Source organism: Pseudopodoces humilis, chromosome 3, assembly GCF_049639895.1.
Source record: "Pseudopodoces humilis isolate 2021_Gansu_Grassland_sample_001 chromosome 3, ASM4963989v1, whole genome shotgun sequence".
Taxonomy (NCBI): Eukaryota; Metazoa; Chordata; class Aves; order Passeriformes; family Paridae; genus Pseudopodoces; species Pseudopodoces humilis.
In genome coordinates this window covers 44437493-44452662 of record NC_142202.1, presented here as the reverse complement: position 1 = coordinate 44452662, position 15170 = coordinate 44437493, and the positions used below count along the sequence as shown (strand labels likewise).

Below are 15170 nucleotides of genomic sequence, written 5' to 3'. Positions count from 1 at the left end.
GCAAAGCAGCTTTGTCTATTAGGAGCTGTTAACACCTTCTGAAAAAAAACATTTTCATGGACAGCTCTAACTGCTGTCTAGAAAGGAATTCTTAGAAAGCTTTACCTGTTCATTCTGCATCTCCCTGCCCTCTCCCAAATGCTTGCAATTTCTTAGGAAAAAAAATATACTTGGTAAGTGAAATTTACTCTTGCACTTACCCTAAGGAGGGGAAATAAATATTTTGGGGCCATTTTTCTTGTTCTGTTTCATTTTTCTGCTTTTTGGAGAAGCTTTAGATAGCAGCTTGAAATATTGTAAATATGCCCTCCTTAAAAACAAAAAATAAATGGTACAAAGACACTTTTTAAAATACGAAGTTTGATGTAAATGTAGAACGGAACTAGTGACATGGCTGCTTATGTAAAAAATTTTGCTTAATGTTTAATTTTTTTTTTCTTAATTGGTAAGGATTGATAAAAACACTAGGTTTGTGCTCATGAAGTAAGCCCTGGCTCATTTGTTCCACTTACCAGGAGATTTGTTTAAAACATCTGGCATTATATCTGTTTAAGCAAAGATTAGTTCTGGTTTTTGTTATGAGAAGCAGATACTGGGCCAGTTGTTCACCTGCTCTTATAATCAGGGAATTATAAATAGATTGAAGACAGCATTAACCTGAGCAGAGATAGGATGCAAAAGACCATGATACCTATTAAAGTAGATACCGCTGCAGTTTTATTCTAATAGTTCTGGCACTTCTGAAAACTAGATTTTGAATCTTTTATTTCTTATTTTCAGATAATTTTCAAGCTCATAGATCTGTCCACTACAAAGACTGGAGTCTTCAATGTAGTCCTTAGTCATTGTTGTCAGTCTTGGATATTTCCCACTGTTGATGAGAGAAGTGCCTTGACAAATGCTTTCTTAAATGCTGGAAATTATAGTGAACTTATCACTGAGGCTTGTGTCTTTGGAACTGTATTTAGGAGAGATCAAAGGTATAAAAGAAAAATCTTTGATTTATATTTTACAATTTTGTGTGGTTTTCTTTTAAACCTTGAGATAACTACTGAAAAACTGAAAACAGGTTTTGTATGTTATTCTGCTAATTTTGTTGCTTTGTCTTCTTTCATCTCTGAAGACACATTCAGGATGTGCATGCCTTCATAGAAGATATTGGAGAAAAATGTGCAGCAAATGTTGTTACAGAAAGGTAATGCTTTTGATGATGCATCCTACAGTATTTATGAATTGTGTCTTTGTCTTGGTTGATGCTCTGATAGGAAAGATGCTGATTTTGAAGTCAGCTGCTTACCATACAATCATAGAGTATCATGAGTTGGAAGGGACGCACAAGGAATACATTCATAACCTTTTAAAATGCTGGTAGGAGGGTTGTACATCACATTATATTCATAATTCAAATACAAACTTTAGAAAAATGAATTTTCAGGAAAATATATCCCACTTATTAAATCTGACTGTGGCTGAAATAACTACTTGCTCATTGTCTCACCTCAATAAAGTAGGACTTTTTAGGATGCTGAGCTAGTATTTACCTTGTTATTGTAAGTAAGACAGGTAAGAAAGTCAGGTTTTAATGCAGTCAGATTTTGAGCTTGGCTTTTTAACATTGGTTGCAAGCCCTTTGCCTCCAGCCTTTGAAATGGGGATGTTAGCTACTGGATTGTTGTATTTTTCTATAGCTTCACTCCTCCTAATTTTTACACAGTGGAAGAAAGTCAGAGAAAAAAGTTCCGTCACCCTTTTTACAGAAATGTTAGTAATTTATAAAACCTGAGCTTTTAAAAAGTTCTGCTGCAAAAGTTCACTACTCCTGTACGTTCTCCCAAGAGCTTTTTGGTAATCATATCTTGTGATGGTCTGCAGCTGTCACAACCTATAATGTCATTAATTTTACTCTTGCCATTAATTATTCTAGATGTCTGTAGTTGACTAATAGGAATAAAGTGTTGTTTGGGACTAGGTATTTGACCAAGCTAAGCATAAATTAGTTGTTAAAAGGTTACAGTTTACAGGCACAAAATTTCAGAAGCTTTCTGATACAGCTTTTTCTATAGAAAAAAAAATTAAACATCTAGATGTTACTGCAGAATTCTGCATAGACTCAGGATCAGGTTGTGAAGTCATTAATTTTTTTCATCACCAATGACGAACAGATTTTAAAATTCCAGTTCTGGGTATTTGCATCTTGTCTCACTGTAGACAACTTGATGGCTGTACGTTAAAGATGATGTTTGGTACTTTTTTGTAATTTAGGAATTACTTTTATGTCTAAACAGGTGGAGTTTGATTTTTGTTTTTATTAATATTTTACAGTCCAAATCGAGATGATCACTATGTTCGCATTTGTGCTGTTAAATTTCTGTGCTTGTTGGATGGATCAAATATCTTGCATAAGATGTTCATGGAAGACATTTTCATCAAACTACTCGATAAGGTAAAATTAATTTCTCTTGGTAGATAAATGTAGTTTTAATACAGTTAGTATAATGCAAAATATTTACAGTTGGTACAGGATGCATTTATGGTTGGTTGTGTAGCATCTCTCGATTTGCCAAGTAATTCGGCTTTTCTTTGCCATGAGACAGAAGTTGAATAATTCAGTCAAAATAGTAAAAATTGCCTTTGGGGTTTTTCTCTCTTTTTAGAGGATATTTTGGCTTCCTGGAACATTATCCAAATTGTAGCCATTGTTCCATTAAGAATCTTCCTTTAGGCTGTGTTCTGAAGCACTGCATTTCACTTCAACAATTGCAGACTACCTCTTAAACTGGGAGAGCTGCTGTCTCCTTAGAATACCTTTATGGATAGAAATAATGTTGGGGTCCAATTTTCTGTTATATCATAGCTGCTTATGCATTGGCAGGAGTCTAAAGTCAGTGGTAAATTACTACAGCTGTTATTAGAACATCACCCTTACATTCTGGTACTGTAAATCCTGCTTTTGTCTGAAGAGCTAGGACGGGGTGGGTCCTTCGTTCCTCTCAGTTAAGTACTGCAGAAAAATGATTATTTGTGTTGTGAGATTGCCCAAGAGGGAAAAAGTGAGTTTTACAAGATATTTGCTTACTTTGTTATTTAATTATTAACTACAGAATTTGATTCTTAATTAAGTAAATGTATTTTCCTAAGTTTATCTGCAATTCTGATCCTAGCTGTGTAGTAGATGATGCTTTCTTACTACAGAAAAGAGTGTTTACATGTATTCAAATTTAAAGGAAGAATAGGCAATAAACCTTTTAATTTTCTTTTAGGATGAACAGGTGTCCAGATCTAGAACACGCTATTATGCAAACTCTTTGCAGCATAGAATTAAAAATCGGGTATGGCAGACACTCTTAGTTCTTCTCCCAAAGCTTAACCAGGTATTGATTGCTCTTTGCTATTAATTTTTAAATAAATAAATAATTACCTACTTTCAAGACCTAATTTGGTGTCATGCAAGCTGCATATGTTAAATTACAGCAGGATATAAAAGGCATACAACCTGTAGCTGATGAGGAAGTTCTGTGTTGTAGAAGTTTCGTGTAGCTTTCAGTCTGAAGTCACGGATTCATCATGCATTTCTAGAGAACACTGGAAACTGATTCTTAGAATGGTGAATTTTAGGAGGCCAGATTGGTCCTGTTAAAGCTAAAGTTTGTACTGACTGTCTGATTGTAAGCTTTTCATTTAGTAAAACTACTGCTACTTTATGAACAGTCAAGAAATTGACACGTGTTACTTTCATCAAATTGCTGCTTCATAGGAAAATATTTGAAAAGTATAATAAATAAATTAGTTTTAAAATGTTTTAATTTGCATATTAAAATATATATCTAATATTATGATAAAGATGAGAATGTTCTTTTATTTGTTTATTTTTTTCTTCATGGAAGTAACTCTAAAAATACTAAAGGATTGCCTGATTTTGTTTCCTCAGAATTTTTTGTGTGGAACTCTTGACAGAGTTTTTCTGGCTGGATTCAGTAATAATCAGGCATCTGTGAAATACTTCATAGAATGGATTGTTATCTTGAGTCTACATAAATATCCCCAATTCCTTGATAAATTCTGGGATTGCTTTTGCTATGTAAGTAAGATCTTTGGCATTCACTTGAAGGGTAATTTGAACAAAGAGGGTACAGTTTGTTGTCCCGTACCTTATTTTCTGTGTATTCCAGTCTTCCTTTAGAAGCAGTGGACTGTTGAGTAGTTCAGCTTGGAAGCGAGTCTGAGCAATAGTCTGAGATACTTAGAAATTTGCCACCTAAAAATGGCCAAAGAAAAGTAAATTCTTCCTGTTGAGAGATCTCCTTTTATGATGTTTTATTCTGGCCAGAGTAGAGGTGGCGCAGCAAGTCAGAGCAATCCAATTTAGGAGCCATCAGGATCACATAGATGCCCTAGATCCTGACTCTCAAGGTCTGAGTTACTCGTGGTTTCCACAGCCCACCTTCCTCTTTTTTGTCACAGCCTCTTTGTCAGTGAGAAGATGACACTTGCTAATACATATTCAGTTTGCAGCTTTTAATATGGCCTTCCTTCATGGTGGAGTTCTGTCATGAAATTTTAAAACTGAAGCAGGGTTTGAATGATGATACCCAAAAGTCGTGAAGAGGTTGACTGAGGAGAGCTGACTATTTCAGAGCTCCTTTGAAAAGCTCAGGCTGTTGGAATTGCTGTCATTTTAGTAGATGATAATCTGTTGGATCAAAGTGATTTCATGCTGATAACAAGTGTACTAAATCACAGTGGTCCCATTCAAACCATCAGAGCAAGCAGAAAACATGTACGTGTATGAAAAAGGAATAGAGATTGTATTTTCAGAGGCTCTCCTGGTGCTGAGGAATACGTTTAGTGCAGGTGGCTCGATGTGCAACAGCAGTGTGAGCTGCAGATTGAGCTCTGGTAGTGGGAGCCCCAGGCCAAGGGGTTGTGGAATGGAGCTGACCTTCTGCATTCCTGGGGGAATACAGTGAACTTGAGTTGAATTTTAGCTCACTTACACCACTTTATGCTTTATTCTGATTGATGTGCTAGTAAAAAGCAAATAACATGTTAGGAAAAATGAAATCCTAATTAATATCTACCTTGTATTTTCATAAATTTGGCTGTGGAGACACATAGATTTTTAATAGTGTTCATATTATTGCATGTGCAGAACATGGCATGAAAACGCATAAAGTGTAAAAAACATTTTATATATGTATATCTCTTGTTAACATTCTCTTTTACTTCAGGATGAAGAAAATCTTAAAAAAAGTATCTGCACATTTTTATCAGTATTGGCCCATTTTGACATCATTCTTCAAAATACCTCAGAGAAGGTACATTTCTCTAAGAGTGTTCATTCTTTATTCACTTCCAGTGCATGTACAGAGTTCTGAATTGAAAATAGGACTGCTAAAATAGTTTAAATGTCTCTTTAATACCTACTTCCTACTAAGGTATCCTTTGTTATGCAAAACACTAACTCCTCCTGTCATCTCTGTGAAATAATTTGACTTAGGAAAATTAGCTAACTTAGCAGGCGTTGTGGATACATAGAGCCTGATTACCTGTGACATTTTCTAGAATAGCTACTCTGGTTTTAAGTAAACATGTGGATGCACCTGGGTTTGTTTTTCTTGCTGCTCTTTTAATCAGAAGTAAATAGAGGTTTCCTTGTAGGCAGAATAATGATTTTTAAAGCAAATGAATACATTTTCAAAGAACAGGCAGGGCTGTAGGTTTTGTCCTGATGAGATAGAAAGAAGAAAATGAATATAATTTTAAAGCTTTGTGATTTCCAAAAGGGTGTCTTTTGTGGAACTTTTTCTTGGGCCACTCATAACCTCTGAATGGTTCATTAAAACTTGACAGAAAAGAAGCTTCTTTGTTTCTTTAGAAGCCAGCTTTGAAGAAAGCCCTCGTAGTTGTTCTGCAGTGGTGTTTCAGCCATAATTTCAGCGTTCGACTTTATGCATTAGTTGCCCTTAAAAAAATCTGGGGAATGTGCAGAATGCTGCATGTGGAAGAATTTGATGCTCTGACACCAGTTATTGAATCTAGCCTTCAACAAGTGGAAAACATGCACGGCACAGGGTTAGTAACATTCTCTACAGCTTAACATTGTTCTTCTGAGCCATTTTGCAGCAAGTTAAATTTTCATGATAATTTTTATGGGGTTTTTTGGGGGTTTTTATCTCTGTTTAAAAAGAAGTTGATATGGGGAGACATGATACAGAAAAAAAACAGCAAAGGGAAGAGTCTTTACTTCCTTTTTTCTTTTTTTTCTGAACCATAGGCTAGTATCCAGTTTCCATGGGATACTTCTTGCCAAACTCACTCCTTTTGATAATAGAATTTGGAGATGTATTATGTCCTTCCTTGAAACAGAAATGAAGCTTATTTTCTGAATGCTGTTTGTTTTTTAAAAAATGGGCCCTTAATTGTTGAAGTATTTTCTTTCCTGTGCGATATATAGTAAATAAATTAAGTTGCTTTATGCCAATCTGATGACTGAATTTTTAAAAATATCCAGCACATTGCTTTTTTAATGTATCTTCCATTACTTTCTGCACTTGCAGGAATGCCAAGAGGAACTGGCAGCGAATCCAAGATCACTTCTTCTTTGCAATATTTCATCCAGTTGAGGATTATAGTCTAGAGGCAAGTCCAGGACCACACTATTTGTCTAGTTCTACAATTGTATTTTTTATCTTTTTTGATATCTTCTAATGTGGGATGAAATTTCCAACTATTATTCATTTAAAACCCAAAAGAATTACTTCACCCAGATTGTGATGAGCTTTAGTCTTAAGATTGCATCTTAGTTTTTGTATTTGATACTGTGTTAAAAACCCAGGTCAGTTAGGAGGAGGAATGTGTGATCAATGTGCCTATCTGTGGGAATTAATCATGTTTTATATTTGTGACTAGAAAGGTTTGCTCTAGTAACTGAAGAGCATCTACTTAGTTGAGGTAGTTTATTTGGATTTTTAAGGCATCTGTTCCCAGAAGTAACTTGAAGTAGCTTAACTGGATTGTTTGATGTGAATGGGATAGAGATATATCACTTCCAGAACATCTTTTTCAGCCACCTTTTTAGATGCAGCTCAAATAACTGACAGCTGAATAAACATTTTCATGATTGAAAATGGAAGGAAGGCAAAAATAAGGGTGCAGATGAATAGAAGGGACAGAAGAACTAAGCTCAAAATACAAGATAAGCGTGGATATGAATGGGGTATATGTTTTTGCAGAAACAGTGCCATCTTTGACAGAAGAAATGTTTTTTTCTTGTAACTGATGCTCTGTGAAATATTTTTGTGAACACAAAAATGCTGAATAGTGGAAAGTAAAAGTTCTGAACAGGAGAGAAAAAACCCAACAAAGCAAGACTAATATTTGTGAAGCATTTAAATGTATTCAGGGTGCATCTTCACCTTTGTCTTGAAGGGTGCATTGGGATAAACAAAAAGTCTGGGTTTAGAACTCTTTGACTTACTCAGTCTTTCCCTTGGGATGTCTGTTTTTTCCTTCTTGATAAATCATGGTTAGCTAGATGTATTGGTTGTGCTGAGCTGGATTTTACCCCACTAGATTTTAATGCTTTCAACTATTTTTCTTTTGACATTAAATCAATCTGCATCCTCTACTAGAAAGTTGTAAGAGTATTTGGAAACTCTTCAGTGTTACACATACAAGATTTTTCTCTAGAGCCTTGTGCTGAGTAGCATAGTGTTAATTCTTTGGTATTCTAGAATTTCACAATGGTAATCAGTGCAGGTCCTCAGGAAAAGTGTAATTGGAGAGAGAACAAGTCTAGATTTATGGATGTTTTGGATAGCAGTATTAAGTAAAGTTATGAATATTTAGAGACACATAGGTAAGCTGTATTAAGCACCAAGAAAAAACAAGTGTTAGAAGCATAGGAGGCTTGATAATAGACATGTTCCATTAAACTACCAGGGATTAATGATCTGTTTCTGCTTGCTTTGGTGACTCTCTGCTGATAACACTGTGTTGCATTGCAGACGATATTTTACACTCTCCCCCGCCTTTCGGAACTCGCTGAAGATGAATGGATCTCCCTCTCTAAATTTGACAGGTTCACTGACATTCCTTTGCCAGCAGCATTTCAGTGGTGCCAGTCCCGAGCGGAACTTCGTGATCTGAAACCAAGCGACTGGTCTCAGCAAGACATGGGTAAAATATAGCCAATCTCTCTTGATTTTAGTTATTTGGATGGAGTAGCTGTGTACATCTGTAGTCAATCCCAGCTCTGGTTTTCAGCTGAAGTAAACTTGTATCTATGTGAGCAGGACATGTCCCATAAAATAACAGTATAGATGATGCATGGTATCTCCAGTATTACCATATGGATTATCTTCTCTATTGAAGCACTAGTGTCACTCCCAATTGCATGTCCATATGAACATCCAGTTTGTTGTTACAGGTTCACATTCAGCTGAAGCAGACAGCCAGCCAGAGTGGACTGATGTTCAGAAAAAGATTATACCCTGGAAGAACAGTACTCCTAGTTTAGACTTGGAAATGGCATTTCAGGATCGTGCTGCTAAACTTGGCAAATCAAACAGCAGATTGATTGTGGTGGCCTCACTTATTGACAAACCTACCAATTTAGGAGGTAAGGTTGATTGCACATTTTCAAACTTTCATTTTAGACCTTGGAGCACACTTAGATAATGGAAGTTAATTTCATTTTATGTCGATAATTAGAAAATTATTTAAGTACTGCTCAGAAGAGTAGATCATTATGCTGAAAGAAACTGGTAGCCACAGAAAATCCTACCCACTTCAGAGAAAGGGGTCTTCTACAGATACGTTTTAAGGAAAAAATAGAAGTACTTACACATAGCATGCATTAATTAATTGGAATTTTGATGTAAATCATGCTCAGTTTCTTGCTGATTCTATATTTGCTACAGCTGAGTTTTTACACTGTGTGTGCAGTGAAAGGAAATCACTTGCTTTTTTGTTTTTTCCCTGTAACAATTAAACCAAATCTTGTAAACCTACAAGATTCTCATGTCCATTGGATAGCGGAGTCCCGTTTCCTGATAAGACTTCCTTCATGATGTGTCAGCTGTGACATAATAAATCCTGCAAACACTTTATTGCCATTGTGTTTGATGTTAGCAGTTTCAATAATTGCAGTGAGTAATGAAAAGCCCACAAGCTGGTGTGGTCTGCATTGTAATGCTATTACATGTCATCCTCTTTCATTTAACAGGTGCTGGGTTCAAAGCTTAAGCTTGTGTGTGGATGTGTCAAACCATCCATCCTTGCTAAGGCTTGGGCACTTAGCCCCTTTGTGTAATTAGTATTGTAAAAGCAAGTTGTCAGACACAGTGCTTTTCTAATTTTTATCTTTCTGCTAAGTTACAAAACATTTTTTCCCTGTAATTTATATGGAACAAGGTGTGGCTTGGAAGAGCTGAAACTAACTAAAAATAGGTAACTAAAGCAGACATTTCTCTTGCATTCTTTGTCATTTTCCCTTGGTGTTCTCGCTTAGTGTTTATTTTCTACACAAAAATCACGTTATTTCTTGTTTTTGTAGGTTTATGTCGTACAAGTGAAATATTTGGGGCATCTGCACTAGTTGTTGGCAGTCTTCATTATATACAGGATAAGCAGTTTCAACATCTGAGTGTTTCTGCAGAGCAGTGGCTCCCCCTTGTTGAGGTGAATGGAAACATTTTAATAGCTAAAAAGTGTACTCAGCATCCTCAGTCTGTCAAATGCATAGTTCAGAGTCTTACATTTTTTTATGTTGAAAAAATTATCTTTTTCTTTAATGGAAGCTCCTGCTGTTATCTCTGATGCTTTATCTTACATGTTTTGGGTCAACCTTATAAAAAAGCATTTAGAAAATACTTCCAACTTCTTATTGCTGTGATAAACTGATTGTGTGAATGTCATTGTTACATCTTTCTTCACTGTATTGGTGGGGATATTTTGTGGCATTGCCTAACTTTCTGTGCTACTGCTGAAGAGCTTTTAAAATGTTAAGCTATGTATATGGACAGTCTTTGGGGATAAAAGTTATTTTAAAAATTGTCCAAGTAAATGGTTTATTTTTTTTTACAATAACTTCAGAAGTTTACAAAAGGTGATATTTAAGTATTTTTATATTTCTGCTTTTAATGCACAGGTGAAACCATCTCAGCTTGTTGATTATTTACAGCAGAAAAAAACAGAAGGCTACACTATTATTGGTGTGGAGCAGACAGCTAAAAGTTTTGATCTTACAGAATATTGCTTCCCAGAGAAATCACTATTACTGCTGGGGTAAGAGCTCACAGTTTTGTAAATCTCCCTCTTTTGGGGAGGATTTTGTAGATCTCCAGTCCATCCCTTTCTCTAGTCAGAGTTCGGTCATCTGAAAACCAGGTGACACTGCTACAGGTGATTCTGGAGTGGAAATGATTATTGAAAGTGCAGTCCTTGGCTTTGTGTGTGCTAAGGACCTCAAGGTACTGGCACCTACTGAAAGACCCTTCCCCTATTTAATAACCTATCCATACACTGTAATACCTTTTAATAATGGATGAAGGTGGCAACAGCATGGGTTATGTTTTCTGGGAGTGCTAAAGATACCATCTGTTCAGTGTAGTTATATGGGCCCTGTCTGTTTGGGCTGTGCTGAACTCAGCCAGGAGGAGGCTGTGTTTGCCCTGCTGAACTTGGAGAGGAGGGCTGGAGCACACTGAATGCATGGCCGGGAGATGATTTAAAAGTTAAGGATGAGGCACAAGATGAAGTAGGGAGTTTTTGCAGTTCAAGCAAACCATGAGACAACTTCAGAGAAAAGCAGTTTCCAGTTTCTATAAGTGGAGAAGCCTCAGATGTGTGATACAAAGAGGGGGAGGCTACTTAAAGAAATCTGCAGCAAAGCAATACAAGTGAGAAAAATCCTGGCACCTCCCTCACTGCAAGGCTACTGAGTGAGACCAGGAAGAAGGGTCTGGCTATCCTCTTAGGACAAAGCTTTTTTCCAACTTTTTTGTATATAGGTTGTCCTCAGAATAGAGCACTTGTGACAACTTCGTTCTCTTTTAATTAAAAACAATAGTTTTAATTACCAGTAAACTTCAATATCCTCTGTGCTCAGTTTTGACATTCCTTCGTGCTGAGACCTGAATGTAAAGTGGGCACTTGAGCTTTCCAGCAGCTTCATACACTGGTCATTTCGTTGTATATGGAGTACAAAAAAAAAAAGCAGAGAATCTTTTTGCTGGGTGCTCAGCTATTGTTGGACCATTGAACTGAAAATTGAAACTTGCACCAGGTTTTTTACATCAAAATTTAAGTCAGATCTCTCTGTTTTTTCTTTGGAATGTATTACTGTTTTAAAAAATTCATTACTTGTCATCAGTTATCCTGTAGGCAGATGCACCATTTGTCAAAAGGTGTTTGGATGCTGTTCTGACATTTGTACTTTTTGCTTTCCGGAACATACATGCCCTGTCTCAGATACAAGTTACTGTTTCTTCTTTACTAGAAATGAACATGAAGGAATCCCAGCCAACCTGATTCACCATCTGGATGTCTGTGTGGAAATTCCTCAGCAGGGAATTATTCGGTCACTCAATGTCCATGTGAGCGGAGCTCTGCTGATCTGGGAGTACACAAGGCAACAAGTGATCAAGCAAAAACAACAACAGTAACTGCCCAGAGTCTTGTGCCTTACTGTACAGCTGGATTGCTTCCTACGGTGCTATGACATGAAATTCTGAATAGATGAGAGAAAAACTCAGGGTGAACGAGAATTCTTAACTTTGCATGTTCTAGTCTCCGTAGTGGTCAGAGTGACTTTTAAATGCCTTAATACTTTACCTCCTAAAATTGTTGCATTGGAAATAAATACTATTTATATTGCACGTGGCAAGTGTGTTTATTCTGCTGAATGTCAGCACAGCACTGTGAACAAACCCAAACTCAAAACACAGCATTTTTACTGCAGTTACTTTGGTTGTGGTGACTGTGCTTGAAGTCGTGCCTTTAGCCATTGTATTAAATCATTCCAGCACATAGATATATACTAGATTATATGGTTTTTGGAAGGCAACTTCACTTACATAATTACATTCAATGCTGCTCCTTGTTTAAATGCCTTCTATAGTCACACTTATTAATCCTGCTGTAAACAGTCTGTACCTGTAAATAAAGCTGCATGACTAAGGCAATCCAATTCTCCAAAAGACCATAATGTAAGAATGTGATAAATAACTGCTAGCAGAGATACTGACTGAAAACCTATCACCAGTGTAAATATTCCTATTGCTAATAAAAATGAGCATACTCAAAACAGAAAAATTACATATCATATGCACAGGATGCTTTAGGTCTTCTAATGACCACTGTTGTATAAATTAATATGTGACTTAAACTGTATTTTAAAATTCTTTGAAATATGTGGTAAATGACAAATACAAATTTTATTATACAACCCACTGCTTTTGACAAGAAAGGCAAGTTGGAATGGACTTTTTTATTTTAGGAAAAAGCTGGTTCACTTACTGAAAAACAATTTCATTTTAGAATATGTACACTGCAGTATTAAATAATCATTTATTCCTGTGAAACAATTTTACTAATTATACATTCAAACCCTTAAATTTGTGAACAGCCCTGCACTATATTTCTTTGACTTAAAAAGCTGTCCATGATCTTTTTTTTTTAGCAGACACATGAGCCCTGGCAACAAGAAGAGCACTGAAGTCTGCACTTCAGGGAGACTGCTACATTACCAGTTCTTGCACTCAAGCAGCTTTTGTTGCTTTCTCTGGCATCTTCTATAGTCACTCACACTTGATTTGAGAGCAGAGTTCCTAAGACTTTCCAGCAGCTTCTGGAGGATGAAACCCTTCTGTTTCAAGCTTCTTTTTGTATTTTAAGAAGTCTCTTCTTTTGTCGAAGTGTTTAACCTGTTTATAAAGAGAAATTATGTTCATCAGAAGAAACTAGCAAGAGAAAGGGGCTTTGTGTAAACAGTCTTTGGTCACTGAACTTAAGGAGGATTTTAATGCACTAGTTAGGAGTTTCTCCTGGTGAAGACTAAAGAGCAGCATGTTTAGTTTTTGGGGGTTCTTTACCATTTTGAAAGTGAACTTAAGTTTTTTCTTAAGTTCACCACCCTGTTATTTCATTAAGGTCTTACATGCTTTTTCTCTTTTCACTGCTCTGAACAAAATCATTTGTGAAGCAAAGGCATTTGTGAAGCTTTTCTATGGTATCACAGCCTACGTAACCTCCAAGTCCAGTGTCTAGATAAAACCATCAGCTCTAGAGACAATGAATAGTAGGACTGCACTGTTCAAAGTGTGAGTCAGTACAGCAGCTGTGAAGGTACACAGCTTTTCAAATTGCTTCAGTCTGCTACCTGCAACAGGATCTGTTCAGACCCTCAAACACCACTGTTACTAAAGGGCAGTGCCTATGAGAAAGGAATTCTTACAGCTTGAGCTCAGGAAACTAAAAAACACAACATGAACGGGTTACATGCAGGTGCCTTACTGTGAAATTACACTGCATGAAAAAAAGGGTTTTTATGCACAAGGTATCAGATGCCAGTCTTAAAATGCACTGCACCTGTGGCAGCTCCTTTCCGTACTGGCCTTTGAACAAGAATTTCTGGGTACTTCTACAAGCTTTCAAGTATCTTCTAATACTTTTGTTTTGTTTTTTTTTAATTAAAGCAATAATCCAGTGTGTTTATCTGGAAGTTTGAGACCGTATTTTCCTTTCTTATTGTACTACACTCTTAACGCTGGTTATCTTGGTTCACGGGCCAGTCAGGACTGCGCACAGGAGCTGTCCTTTCCCAGCCAGCCACAAGCGTGCAAACCAAGCTAGGCCTGACACGGGTGCAGGTTTCTCTGCGGGAAGCTGCAGGGTTCTCTGCAGGCTGCCCAGGCTGTGCCCTGCAGGCAGCTGGAGCTGCCGGGGACGCGCGCTCGGAGCTCACCCACTGCTGAGGGCAGCGCGCCTCAAAGGCCCGGCGCAGCTTCTCGCACTTGGCGGCGTCATCCCCGTGGCTGTCCAGGCACTGCCAGAACTCGTCCCGGGCCCCCCAGCACGCCTTCCTCTCCTCCATCGTCGGCGCCGCCATCCCTGAACACAACACACGGCGCTGTCCGAGCGCTAACCGCTGCCATGGAAGCGGGGCCGAGGCTCCGGGGAAGGCGGTGCCGCCGCCGCCGCAGGGAGGGCCCCGCTCGGCCCCGCACCCCTCACTCACCGCCCGACTGCGAAGGTCGCGCTCCGGAAGCGATCGCGGCGCTTTCCCGGGGCGCGGCCGGGGCCCGCCGTGTCCCTCCCCTTCTCCTGTCCCGCCCTGCCTGTTGTCCCTCCCCTCCTCCTGTCTCTCCCCTTCTCCTGTCCCTCCCTGCCTGTTGTCCCTCCCCTGCGTTTGTCCCACCCCGCGATGCCGGCCCGGACCTGCCGCGGCTGCCGCATCTCCTCAGGCTTCCTCCCGTCACGTCCCCGCCAGGTCGCAAAAAAGATATTTGGAAGTACCAGTTGCCTGATGTGTTTTTTTCTGTGCTTAATTTCTTTCCGGTATCGCCCTCTGGTGTCTAGCACGCTATAAACATTCCTGTCGTGAGCTCCGTGCAGTGCCATAGCGGATTGTCTGTTCATAGAAACGAGGTGTCTCTGCTTTCCTTTTTGACGCCTAAGAAAGACAGCTGGATGAAATCACTGTGTAAAATCTTTGGGGCCAGGAGCAGTTTCCACGTGGTATTTATAAAGCCCTAGGAGTTGGAACGCAAGTTCCAGTAATGCTGGGCAAGGGCACGAGGTCTGAGCTGCTTCAGGCTTTGTTAATTCTATGAATTAGGGGGGAAAAAAGTCTGAGAGCATTTACAGCACTTTAAATAGCGTAACAGTAACGTAGTGACTGGGTGGTAGGCTGATAAAGATAGCATATACATCTAATGCATTTTTGACAGTTTTCCTTGCAGCAGGTTTCCCCTGAGAGCTGATCCATTGAATTAATTCAGCATGCTCAAACCACTCTAGAAAGGTTTCTTGGAACGGACTCTGTCACTGAGTCAAGCTGATTACCCCAGTGAAAGAAAAATGTACCCATAGTGGAGATGGTAAGAGAGCAAAAGAAGCCTGGGGGCAGTCAGGTGGTGACCGAAGTCTGCAGTACTGGTAGGGAGCAT

The 15170-nt window shown here is 38.4% G+C and overlaps 2 protein-coding genes across 2 annotated transcripts in view; one reads left to right on the top strand and one right to left on the bottom strand.

Moving 5' to 3' along the window:
• TARBP1 (tRNA guanosine 2 -O-methyltransferase TARBP1) overlaps positions 1–11879 on the top strand; it is a 32308-nt gene extending 20429 nt beyond the window's left edge. Inside the window, exons 18-30 of the mRNA XM_005518533.3 lie at positions 781–980; positions 1124–1195; positions 2323–2443; positions 3261–3371; positions 3929–4078; positions 5229–5315; positions 5876–6072; positions 6558–6639; positions 8007–8178; positions 8429–8620; positions 9557–9681; positions 10151–10287; positions 11501–11879. Coding sequence (XP_005518590.2) covers positions 781–980; positions 1124–1195; positions 2323–2443; positions 3261–3371; positions 3929–4078; positions 5229–5315; positions 5876–6072; positions 6558–6639; positions 8007–8178; positions 8429–8620; positions 9557–9681; positions 10151–10287; positions 11501–11666 — 1812 coding nt within the window. The 3' untranslated portion in view covers positions 11667–11879. The remainder of the gene's footprint in view (positions 1–780; positions 981–1123; positions 1196–2322; positions 2444–3260; positions 3372–3928; positions 4079–5228; positions 5316–5875; positions 6073–6557; positions 6640–8006; positions 8179–8428; positions 8621–9556; positions 9682–10150; positions 10288–11500) is intronic.
• A 591-nt stretch (positions 11880–12470) lies between these two features.
• COA6 (cytochrome c oxidase assembly factor 6) lies at positions 12471–14290 on the bottom strand. Its single transcript, XM_005518534.2, has 3 exons — positions 14240–14290; positions 13967–14112; positions 12471–12926 (listed from the first exon to the last, which is right to left on the bottom strand). Exons 2-3 carry the CDS (start codon positions 14108–14110, stop codon positions 12831–12833), a joined length of 240 nt encoding a protein of 79 aa, XP_005518591.1. The 5' UTR covers positions 14111–14112; positions 14240–14290; the 3' UTR covers positions 12471–12830.
• Between the last annotated feature and the right edge of the window lie 880 nt (positions 14291–15170).

Coding starts and splice junctions, on each gene's coding strand:
- COA6 (XM_005518534.2), bottom strand. CDS start 14,110: ATGGCGGCGCCGACGATGGAGGAGAGGAAGGCGTGCTGGGGGGCCCGG. Junction 12,927..13,966: donor CGCGCTGCCCTCAGCAGTGG/GTGAGCTCCGAG, acceptor CTTTATAAACAG/GTTAAACACTTCGACAAAAG.